This window comes from Myodes glareolus, chromosome 4 (assembly GCF_982192425.1).
Source record: "Myodes glareolus chromosome 4, mMyoGla1.1, whole genome shotgun sequence".
NCBI classification, from domain to species: Eukaryota; Metazoa; Chordata; class Mammalia; order Rodentia; family Cricetidae; genus Myodes; species Myodes glareolus.
This window is the reverse complement of record NC_142029.1, coordinates 37,691,263-37,704,023: the sequence shown is the minus strand read 5'-3', so window position 1 is coordinate 37,704,023 and position 12,761 is coordinate 37,691,263. Positions and strand designations below refer to the sequence as shown.

The following is a 12,761-nucleotide window of genomic DNA, read 5'->3' as shown; positions in this document are numbered from 1 at the left end:
TCTTTCTTAGAGTCAGCAGTAGGAAAACCTGTCCAAATTAGATTTACAGAGAAAAACGGTCCCATGATCGAACATCACGTGGCCTGCTGGCTGGGGATGTATGTCAATAGTACCAATGTAGGTCTAGTATGTATGAGACTCTGGGTTCAACCCGCAATATCTTCCCAGAGAGAAAAAGCCTATTTCATAGCTGAATCCTAATATAGGCAGTTTCGTTGGACAGACCATGTCTTTCTTTACTCCTTTTCTACTTCAAAATCCACAAGCTGTCCTAGACGAGACAAAGATTGCTAATAATCAGGAGCTCTAACACGGACATCTGGAAGTCAAGTACTTCCAGTTCATTTCCCCAGTTCCCTATCACAGAGAAATTAAAACCCTATTGTCGCCTCCAGGGCCATCTTTTGCTAGTGGAACAGAGGCCCGGAACGCCCACCGCCCACAACGAACTCTGCGAGCGCCACATCCGCTTCAGCCACGCCCACCACCGCCGCACCACGCCCACACCGGAGTTGCCCGGAACTAAGATGGCGCCTGAGGAAGCGCGGTCGGAGATGGGCGGGGCCTGGGTGACGCAAGAGGCGGAGCCAAATCCTGCCCCGCCCGGCCAGCAAGGCTGGAGGGCTGTCCTGCCGAGAGCTCTGTTGGCTGAACAACAACATCAGCACATCTGCTCTCCCGGCGTCATGAGGCCCCTGCTGCGGGGTCCGGCGATGAACGAGGAAGAGGAGAACTCGGACAGCACCCCGCTCCTGCCTAGCGCCCGGCAAACCGAAGCGGGTGAGCGGCTGCTAGGGGTAGCGTTCCGGGTGGCGGGTGGTTCCTGGCCGGGGGCATCTTGAGGCAGTGGCTGAGGGCTATGTGGGGACGGGTGCAGCCCCGTGGGACCGGCCGGAGCTGCCTGCACTGGTGGGAGACTGAAGCAATTCGGGGTCGGGGGTATCCAACGAGTCAATGAGCCAAGGGCCAAAGTGCTGCTCGCTGTTCCTCAGTGACCGCCAGGTTTCCGCTTATGCCCGTCTGCAAGCATGTGATCAGGTAGCTCCTTGGGCAGGGAGGAGATACACGGAGAGAGAAAATAGTTGACATCTGTTGAGTGTGCGGAGGACAGTTGCATAATCCCGCGAATATCTTGACTTTGTGCTGTAAGAAACTAAAAATATTGCAGACATTTCCATTTTTGCTCGTCTATCAGACTAAAGTTTAAGAAACAGGTTATTCTCGAGATGGTTATCTGTAGCGCGCTAGGATAATGTACCAAAGGTCTTGCAGTAGTACTTCAAAGAGCATCTTCCCTGCCTGGGGTTGTAGCTCAGTGATAAGAGTTTTGATTGGCAAGGTTCTGGTCCCCATACCCGCTATGCCCCAAAACACAAATATGTGTCTTCACTGGATTTTGCTACACTTTTGTAATGTAGCTTCTTGAAGCTACTGAAACCTAAATGAGCTTGCACACATTCAAGGATACAGGAATGAGAAAGACTTGAGCTGGAAAGCTGCCTTTGCTGACCACGGAGAGTCGCCCGTAGGTATGTCTTCTGTGAACATTACCAAAGGACTCTTTCGTAACTGCTTTAAGCTTGAGCAGATAAGTACCCTTCCTACTTGTGTGTGTAACTACCCTACTGTGATGACTTTCTGACTTTGTTCAGACACTTTTGTTGTTTTCTTGGTGGTTTGTTTTGGTTTTGTTTTATTTTGAGAATAGTGTGTTTGGGGACTGGAGAGATGGCTCAGCAGTTAGAGCACTGGCTGCTCTTCCAGAGGACCTGGGTTCAGTTCCCAGCACCCACACAGGAACTTACAACCACATATAATTCCAGCTCCAGGGGATCCAGCACCCTATTGAGGTCTCCATAGATAGGCACCAGGCATGCATGTGGTACACAGACTTACATACATGCAAAATATTCATATACGTTTTAAAAACTAAGAAAAAATGCTTTGTTTTGTAAAGTTTAAGGCTGTAGTGGGTTGAGCCTAGGTCTTTCATTTTTTGTTTGTTTGTTTGATTGGTTGGCTAGTTTTCTTTAAGACAGGGTTTCATGTAGCCCAAACTGGCCTCTAACCACTTCGTAGCCGAAGGTGACTTTGTACTCCTGATTCTCCTGCCTCTGCCTCCTGAATACGTGCCAAGCACTCCACCCGCTGAGTTACACCTGCAGCCCCTTTTACTGTCTTGTTGGGTTAGAATCAAGGGCTGGCACTTCACCATCTTGCCATCCATCACCCTGGAGTCCCTTTCCCCAGGCTTTGTCATCACCTCTGTCTCGGTGCCAGCTGCCTCCACTGCAGACACACAGCCCGTGAAGGTACACCCAAGGCAGATTCGCCAGTTTTGTGTGGATGCCCACCTTCTCAGCAGTCCCCCCGTTGCACTACAAGCCTCACGCCCCGCATAACTTAATTTCCCTCAGATGAAAAATTTTCGTGATTCTTGACATCTGAGCTAGGTTTCCCGGATCCGGAGAAGGCAATGATGACGGTTCAGTTACTGAAGTTACTGTGTGCTGAGCAGTGCTTTGAGTCATTTGCAAGACATCTTCCCCAGCTCGATACAGTAAGCACTCGGTAGCATTAGCTGTTTTGTTAGTAAACCCAGTGCCCCCTCCCACTCAATAGTATTAGTTCTGAGACTTGGCTCGGGCTAAAGCCTTAGGTTCTCCCTGTGCCTTTCTCATTTCCTTGGTCTGCACGTCCTGTTGCTTTTGCTGGCATGGCTGTACTCCCGCCCACCCCACCCCCACAGCTGCCTGACAGCTTCTGCCCATGGAGGAAGCCACAGTTGAATATCCCTCTTCCAAAAAGAGGATATCCCTGTCCTATCTCCCGAGATTAGTGGGCTTCCTTTCTCCCTTAGATAGGTATGTAGCACTTTATTTTATTAGAAAAGCTTTCTCACCCCGCCGTGTGGTGGTGGTGCACACCTTTAATCCCAGCACTTGGGAGGCAGAGGCAGATAGATCTCTGAATTCTAGGACAGCCTGATCTACAGAGTAAGTTCCAGGACAACCAGGACTGTTAAACTCTGTCTTGAAAAACAAAACAAAAAGAAGGAAGAGAGGGAGGGAAGGAGGGAAAGGAAGGAAAGAAGAAAGGAAGGAAAGAAAAAAGCTTTCTCAGGCATGGAGTGGGGCTTTAATGTGTGCACCCTATGATTTCCTATGGTATTTAACCCCCTGCAGCTCAGTTGAGATGGATAGTTGTAGAGGACACTAAGGAAACCAGGATTATTAAACACAGCTTGTCTGTTCAACAGAAGAGGTTTATAACCTGTTTTCTGCCCAGAAGGCTGGGACTGGATAAAGTTCATAGCCTTGTGACCTGTGCTGTCTGGAGGGCCAGGCTACACCTGATTCCCCTAGACTATAATATTTATCCAAGACCCTTCCTCCCTACACTTTTTTTCCCCCTTTTTTAGACAGGGGTTCTCTGTGTAACAGCCCTGGCTGTCCTAGAACTCGTAGACCAGGCTGGTCTCAAACTCACGGAGATCCGCCTGCCTCTGCCTCCCGGGTGCTGAGATTAAAGGTGTGTGCCACCACCGCGCGACTCCTCCCTCGACTTTTATCTTGAGCATTTTTTCCCAATCTATGGAGCCCATCTTTGTGGAAGAGGTCAATGGATGTAGTGGTGCCTTAAGCTTTATCGAGCACATGGGATTGAGTTCGTTGTCACAAGGAAACTTTTTCCAAAATTGTACTGTACTTAAATATGCCTAAAATAAACTGCCTGGGATTTGAACCAACACCTGCTACTGAGTTGTGTTGAGCCAGATTTCCTTCTTGCCTCACTCATATCAACACTCTGTGGACCCTGGTGTTTGCAAAGACCCCCACAATCAGTACCCAGTAGGAGGTGAGGGGCTTGACCATCAGAGAAGGTAAGAAAATTTTTCTTTAAATAGAAGCAGAAAAATTCACGACCTTAAGTGAGACAGTGGTAATAATCGTGGTTCCAGTTAGTCAATCCTCTGAGACAAAGAACTTAATACAATTATTGAAGCATTTATTAAGACTGGGAGGAGAGGCCTGGAGAGATGGGTCAGCATTGAAGAGCACCGGCTGCCCTTCCAGAGGACGTGGGTTCAATTCCCAAAACCCACATGGCAGCTCACAACTGTCTGTAACTCCAGTTCCAAGGAACTCAACACCTTCACACAGGCATACATGCAAGCAAAACAATAATGCATAGAAAAAATAAAAGTAAATGAATCATTAACTAAATAAATAAAGAGACCCAGAGGAAAACTATTAAGAGTAAGAACTCTGCAACTTTGTACAGGTAACTAAAATTTAATCCTTGGTTTCCTGACCAAGTAACTATTGATGTTAATACTGGAAGCACGTGAGAACTAAAGGGAAGTGGAATTTCTGTCGACTATTTTGCAAGCTAGAGCACATTAATAATGTATTGCTTGCATCCTCTCAGGAGGATTATTTAAGAGAGAGAAACAGAGAAGAAAACATTCTGCCAGAACAGATCTTGGCAGGTCTTAGCAGGGTGGACCCTCATGGACTCCCTCAGCAGCTCATTTGGGCCTTGCCCTCTGGAGCCATCTGACCGTGACTCAGAGCCCTCTGGCCCAGCTGCCCTGCTGCCCTTCCTACCACCCTGGTCTGACCAAGCTTGGAGCAGCTTGGTGCAACACCTGAGTTCCAGGGAATGTCTGGGCAGGGGGGACTCTACTGCAACATGAGCTAGGTCTAGGCTGCCCTAGGGGTTTGGTTTCATTGGTTTCTTTTCTCTTCTTTTCTTTTCTTTCCTTTTCTTTCCCTTTCTTTTCTTTTCTTTAAACAGGGTCTCACTATGAAGCTCTGTTCTGGAACACACTCTGTAGACCAGGCTGGCACCCAACTCCCAGAGATCTGCCTGCCTCTGCCTCTGCCTCCTGAGTGCTGGGATTAAAGATCTGTCACTACTGCCTGGCTCCAGATGCCTCTTCAAAAGGACATGGAGCATTTGTTTCCTATTCCACATGCTCCACAAAAAAAAGATAATAACCACCCTGGTTGTCCAGCTTAACAGTCTGAACTTGCTGTCATTAATCAGCTTTTACTAGATGTTTCTCAGGCCCTGACTGTTTTAACTGGCCTCATGTGTCAACTAGCACAGGAAGAGCAGATGTGCACTGAGAATGGGAAGCGACCTAACTTGAGAGGAAAGGAATGTTAGAAAGATTGTCAGTGTAGGGAGAGTGTAATGGAAGATTGGAGGCATTTGGAATGAGGTCCTCCAAGGGTGGCATCTAGTAAACAGAAAGTGGGATCCCATGAGACCGAGTAGCTTAGAGACAGAAAGGGGAAAAATGGTTTAGTGCGCTCCTTCAGCTGAGTTTCCTTGCTTTAAAAGTAAAACGAATAAATCCAGTCCTCTTGAAACATAGCAGTCATACTGCCTGCTGGCACCTCTGTCTCTCGGGAACAAAAGCAGGAAACGCCTACTAGGAGGAAGCCGGGAACAGCTATGGCTGCTGGTGGAAGGGTTGGTGCGGAGAGTATCAATTACTGAGACTGCAGATGCTTTCCCTGCTGGTGCCCGGTCAAATCCGAATCCATCCGTGCTACACTCCCAGCGTTAGCAAAATAAGGAATTTTATCTCATCTTGTACATCAGAAGTGGAGAACACACACACACACACACACACACACGCACACACACAGGGTTTCTCTGTGTAGCCCTGGCTGTCCTGGAACTCGCTCTGTAGACCAGGCTGGCCTTGAACTCAGAGATTCCCCCCCCCCCCCGCCTCTGCCCCACCCCCCACCCCCCACCCCCCGGTTCTGGGAGTAAAAGCCTGCACTACCACACCTCACTCAAAATGTTCAGCACATTGTGGCACGGTTCTTGTTGTTTGTTGGTTGGTTTTTTTTAACACAGGGTCTCTACATGGCCATAACTGTCCTGGAACACCCAGAGATCACCTGTTCCTGCCTCACAAGTGCTGGAACTAAAGACATGTGCCACCACACCTGGCATGAGCCTCTCTTATTTCAGACCTTTTTGTCTCCAAGAACCCAAACTACCCAGATTCCTTTGCTGCTGTGGGATAATGCTTTTGTACACTGTAAAGATTTATTACTTGTATTAGCTTAATAAAATGCTGGTTGATCAGTAGCCAGGCAGGAAATATAGGCGAAGCAACCAGACTAGGAAAATTCTGGGAAAAGGCAGAGACACAGTCACCAGCCAGATACAGAGGAAGCAAGATGAGAATGCCTCACTGAGAAAAGGTACCAAGATGGCTAAACAGAGACAAAAATTATGGGCTAATTTAAGTTGTAAGAACTAGTTAATAATAAGCCTGAGCTAAAAGGCCAAACAGTTTATAGTTAATATAAGACTCTGTGTGATTCTTTGGAACTGAATGGCTGCAGGACCAAGTGGGACAGAAACTTCTGTCTATGCTTTCTATTTATGATTACTAAAATTTCATTTTTTTGTATTTTTGTACAATATTGCAAAAAATTAAAAATAATAATGTAAACAAACTTGGGGTGGATTTAAGAAAGAAATTAGGAGTAAATTGTGAGGACCAGCCTCCAGCAGCTTGAGGGGAACCCACAAAGTCAATGGACTATCGCTCAACTTAACTTTTCTGAGGGAATAAAACTTAATTCGCAGGGGCCAGCAAAGGGGACTAAAAAAGGGGGGCGGGAATCTAAATCTTAAGTTCTGGTTTAAATCTTTTAAAGTTAAAGGCCATGATTTAATTGGATTTTGTTTGTTATTTAATTTTCTGCTTTTGGTGTGCTAAACGCTCAGACTTTGGCAAGGGAAGAAGTTAGAGGAGGCTTATGAAGGCCGATTCTCTAGGGAATGCTTATTATCTTACCTGGTATTCCAAGTTTCTGGGGCGTAATTAGTAGTGAGTTTACGTCAGGCCGATGTCTGAAACCCCAGCTGTCTGTCTGGGTCCTTCTGTGCTGGAATGCACTACAGGCATGCACAGTCTACTGCAAGCATGCATGGTGCATCTCCCACGTGGTCAGCTGCAGAACACAGCCCCAGATGCAGCATGAGGCCCTGGGAGCCCCAGGGGAATGCCATTAGGCCACGTGTGGGGCTTGACTTTGTCAAATAGCTCTTTATACATTTTCTTTCTGGGACCCTTACAGCTAAAAGATGATAAGGGTCCTGCTTGTACTAGCAAACATCTTAAAGAACTTTGCAGTTTATGGAATATTAATCATGCTACTAAATTCCCTTAAAAACCCCACAGGGTTAAGCTCTTGTGGAGTGACATCATCAAATACTTAATTGGCAAACTTTAAAAATAGAAGAGGGTGTCTGGGAAGTGAGTGGGATTAGGATGTATGCTGTGACACTACCAAGGAATCAATAAAAATATGTGAAAAAAGGGATAAAAAAATAGAAGGGGGTACGTCCACCCAAATCCCCACATGGTACGTTTAGCTATTTTAAGTACTTAAATTTTTTTCACTTTAAAGGATAATACTTTTTCTGCTGCCCAAAAGCATTTCGTCCTAAAGGGGTCACGGCCTAAAATATATGATAAAAGAAAAGATCTCGAAATGAATCAGTGATAGCGTCCAATGTTCCTGTAGCATCAGGTCGAGGTTCTGCTTATCTCTTTCCAGAAAATCAATCAAGTCCTGTGTGGCTCTCATGTCGATGCATTCGGCAGGACAGCACCCTGGAGAGCACCAGACAAATGAATCATGTGAGGATAGGTGACAGACCCATTAGCCGGTCGCTTGGGGAGACATCGAGACATTACGCATCAAGCCCAGGCTTTGTGGAAACAGCATGCATATGATACTGTTGACCCTAAAATGCTGCTGCTATGGTACCGATGGTATTATGTGTTAATTCTCAGCTTGTTAATCAGAATCCAAATGCCTTTTGGGGGGGGGGCTGTATTAAGAGACAATATGATATTGTTTGGTCAGGCTAAGGATTGTTTTTAGGCTTTTTTATTGCCAGTTCCAGGAATGGTTACTGATATACAAAAGAGAGGGCTCAAAGACGACCTGCGTGATTAGTGAAACTACTAATATTTCAGCAAAATATTAACAGAAACTAATCAAGAGGTGGATGATTTGAGAACTACACTTTTACAAAACGGCTACTCCAAATTATTTGTTGCTCAAACATAATCTTGATTATCAACAATTTCCTAGTATGTGTTGCTTTAGTAGGTCAGATTTTTTTTCTCATACTATGGAGGGTCAAAGCAACAATTTACATAAAGACATAGGCAGAGATTTTCCCAAGTGACCTTTGAATAGACATCATGGTGAAGGTGGCTTTCCCCTTCCCTTGGTCCTCTGCTAGCTGTTCTTAAATTTCTCTTATATTAATTAGACTAGTCATAGAGGCAGTGCAGTTAACCATGGCCTCTATGACAACATTTAGAAGTGGAGCAAAGTAGAGGGCACAAGGCCTTTGTGCTCGTAGATAAGCACTAGGGAAACCAGGATTATTAAACACACAGGTTGTCTCTTCAACAGAAGAGGTATGTAACCTGTTTTCTGCCCAGAAGGCTGGAATTGGGTGTAGTTAAGATGGCTCCGCAGTTAAGAGCACTGCCTGCTCTTTCAAAGGTCCTGAGTTCAATTCACAGCAATCACATGATGGCTCACAACCATCTGTAGTGGGATCTGGTGCCCTCGTGAGGAAGAGACCTGGTCAATCGTCCTCATCAACTTAGACCCTGAAACCCAACATGGACAAGTTCAACAGAACTGCCATATGCATGCTTCAGCATTGCCAGGGCATAAATTTCAATTTCATTCGGTAGCCTGGTGACCTGTGCTATCTGGAAGGCCAGGCCACATCTGGCTCCCAGGCATTTTTGTTTATCCCAGACCCTTTCTCCCTAGACCTTCATCTTGAGCCTTGTTTCTCAGCCAATGGGACCCATGCTTACAGGAGCTGTCACATGTACTTCATAAACGGAGCAGAGACACCCCCCCCAGATAGTGTCTTGTGTTTATTTATTTTTTAATTTATTTTATTCAATGTACATTAGTATGAGGGTGTCAGATCCCCTGGAACTGGAGTTACAGACAGTTGTGAGCTTCCATCATGTGGGTGCTGGGAATTGAACCTGGGTCCTCAGGAAGAACAGTCAGTGCTCTTAACCACTGAACCATTTCTCCAGCCGACTCTCATTTTTTTAGAGAACTGAAAACCTGGAGAATGAAAAGGTTGTTATTTCTATTATTTCATCTTAGTAATTCTGTAAACACACATGGCCAGAGCTGAGAGTCACCCTGGGTCCCTTTGTTCTCTGCACACCCACTACACATTCCTGTGTTTATAAAGTGCGGTTTGGAGGCTGGTGTTTGTTCTGATGAGTGCTTTGCTCGTTATGCAAGCATGATCTTGCTTTGAACTCAGTGTGGTGGGTATCCAGTGGACCGGCTCTTTCTGCCACGCAAGTTTGATTTTCCTTGGATCAGTTTCAAAGAGTATCCAAATTCATAGGCGCGTTTTACTTTATAAAATATTTCTGGCTAAATAGATTTACAGTCACAACCATTTTCATAAACCTGGCACCAATTTACTTTTAATATGACTCTTTTTGTTTGGTTTGTTTTGTTCTTTGAGACAGAGTTTCTATATGTAACCACCTTGGTTGTCCTGGAACTCGTTCTGTAGACCGGGTTGGCCTTGAACTCACAGACATCCACCTATCTCTACCTTCTTAGTGCTGGGATTGAAGGCCTGTGCCACCACTGCTCAGTTTAGTGTAACCTTTAAAACTTTGTAGTCATGTATTCTATTTTCTAATTATTGATAGTACCTTAGAAGTGTAAGTTACCTCATCTCTAGCTTTTTAGGCATCATCACTAATAATTTGAAATATCTTGCTCACCTTTTAAATTTTTTTGTATTTATGTGTATGAATGTTTTGCCTGCATGTATGTCTGTTCACTGTTTACATACAGTGATGGTGAAGGGCAGAAGAGGGCATTGCCTTGCCCAGAACTGGACTGTCAGACCATTATGAGGCATTTTGTGGGTGCTGCAAATTCAAATCAAACCCAGTCCTTCTAGAAGATCGGTCAGTTCTCTTAATCACTGAGCCATCTCTCCAGCCCCTTGCTCACCTTTTAAAAATATTGATTGATTGATTGATTGATTGATTGTTGGGGATAGGGAATTCGAGGACAGCTTGTGGAAGTCAGTTCCCATCATGTTTGTTTTGTGACCAAACAAGCAAGCACCTTACCCACTGAGCCATCCTGCCAGTTCTTCTTCCACCTGCTTTCACATCTCAACCTCTGGACCCACATCTTACTCATGTGATACAATGGCTTATAAGCCACATCAGTCATGGCCTGAGGAGAAGCAGACAACGTGCAATAAAGGAAGGGAGCTAAAAAAAAAAAAATTGAGATGGGAAAGAGTGATAAAGTATATTATATATAATATTTTTTAAGTTTATTATAGTATATATACTATATGTAAAGTATATTATCGTACATTTAAAGTGTATTATAGTATTTATAGTACATATAAATCATGGTATTTATAGTATAAAGTATATTATAATCCAAATCAAGCATTGCCTAAGGAAGAACTTACATAACTTACAATAAAAAAATAACTATATAAAAAATGGGATGAAATAATGATATTACAAGCAAGAGTGACGTGCAATCGTTTAGAGCAAGAGGCTTGCTGATTATCCCTCCCTTTTACTCTCACACCTAGCATTCATTTAAGGACTATTAATTTTCTCCTTTAAATTTACTCAAAACTGCCCACTTCTCCAGATTACTGAAGTAGCACATTTTAATTGTCCAAATTTGAGATTAGACTTCTCCATTCAAACACCCATGTAATGTGGGCTGATAAAGTGATGATGGAATGTGTTCTGCATAGGACACACCTTTTAATTGGAGCAAACAGCAAATTGTTCTAATTTAAATGGTAGACCACATGACTAGAGTCTTAGAAATGCAATTCTCAGATTTGGATCTGCCTGTTCTAGTGGCACTGTAAGACAATAGCTATAGTGCTGAAAAAAGGATTCAGGAATACCCAGTGAAAGGTTTTGTGGTGGCTGGAGAGATGGCTCAACAGGAGAGGGCCTGTCTTAGTCACTCTTCTATTGTGGTGAAGAGACACCATGACCACAGCAACTCTTAGAAAGGAAAGACAGCATTCGGTGGGGGCTTGCTTATAGTTTTAGAGGAAAAGGTTTAGTGGCACTATTAAACCCTTGTCTATTTTTCGCATGCCACATTTTTTAAATAATTATTTATTTGTATTTTATGCGCATTGGTGTTTTGCCTGCATATATATCTGTGTGAGGTGTCAGATCCCCTGGAACTGTAGTTACAGACAGTTGTGAGCCACCACGTGGGTGCTAAGAACACTGGTCCTCTGGAAGAGCAGTCAGTGCTCTTAACTGCTGAGCCATCTCTCAGCCCCTCCTGCTGCATCTTTATCAGCTGAATGTTTGCTAAAACTAAGGGTAAGAGGGATTAGATTATCTTTGGGCAAATCTGTGTAGATATGCTTAATCTAAGACTGTTCAAAAAAGTACTGATTAGTAGTTTGGATGTTTCTTTAAGAATTGCCTTGGGCAGTGGGGGTGGCCTGGAGCCCTTATTGCTCTTGCAGAGGACCTGGATTCGTTCCCATCATCTACATGACTGCTAACATCTGGTTCATAGCTCCAGTTCCAGGGGAGTTGATACCCTCATGTGACCTATGTGGACACTAGGCACACATACAGTACACGAACATGTACAGGCAAAATACTCATACATGAGATATGAAAATAAATAAACCTTTGGAGAGTAGTGGTGCACGCTTTTAATCCCAGCATTCAGGTGTCAGAGGCAGGCAAATCTCTTGAGTTTGAGGCCAGTAAGAGGTCCAGGACAGCCAAAACTACACAGAGAAACCCTGTCTCGAAAACCCAAATCCCAAATAAATAAATCTTTTTAAATTTTTTCCTTTCACTATTTAGAGATCATATAATTTAAAGTTTTTTTTCCACTCTTAATTTCAGCTCCAGTATGCTGCTCTGCTCGGTACAACTTAGCGATTTTGGCTTTCTTTGGTTTTTTCGTTCTTTATTCCTTACGTGTGAACCTGAGTGTTGCATTGGTGGACATGGTGGAGTCAAATACAACCATGACCGATAACACAACTTCCAAGGAGTGTGCAGAACATTCCGCCCCCGTAAAAGTTCACCACAATCACACGGTAAGTGTTTAAAATTTGTAAAGTGTTTTAAATAGTGATAATAAAATACTTACAAGTAAAAATAATGAAAAAAAATGCCTTTATTAGAAAGAAACCAAAATATGTGTTTGTGTGTGTATATTCTTCCCAGGTTAAGAGCACTTTCTGTTTCCTTGGGAGTTGGTTGAGCAATTAATTGTACAATTGTGTGTACAATATATATACACACACACACAATTAATATGTGCTAACACATATATTAATCTGTTTGGAAAGTCGTTTTTCGGTTTCCTGAGGAGAATTTGGAGAAATCTCATTGGTACATCAGAAAGTTAGATTTTTTATTTTTTTCAAGAAGGTTTCTCAGTAGCTCTGGATCCAGTCTTGGAACTCTGTAGACCAAACTGTCCTCGAACTCACAGAGATCCTCCTGTCTCTGCTTCCTGAGTGCTGGGATTAAAGGTGTGTGCCATCATCGCCTGGCATTTAAATTTAAATAAGTAGTTTCTCCAGGACATTAAAAAAAAAGCTTTTCTTTTTCTATTTTTCTATCTTTTTATCTACCTATTTACTTATTTTTGAGGCAGGGT

The 12,761-nt window shown here is 43.9% G+C and overlaps 1 protein-coding gene across 1 annotated transcript in view; it reads left to right on the top strand.

Annotated features, from left to right (window-relative positions):
• Positions 1–589: 589 nt before the first annotated feature.
• Slc17a5 (solute carrier family 17 member 5) overlaps positions 590–12,761 on the top strand; it is a 39,173-nt gene continuing 27,001 nt past the window's right edge. Inside the window, exons 1-2 of the mRNA XM_048435718.3 lie at positions 590–780; positions 11,996–12,192. Of these exons, the coding sequence (XP_048291675.2) occupies positions 687–780; positions 11,996–12,192 (291 nt within the window). The 5' untranslated portion in view covers positions 590–686. The remainder of the gene's footprint in view (positions 781–11,995; positions 12,193–12,761) is intronic.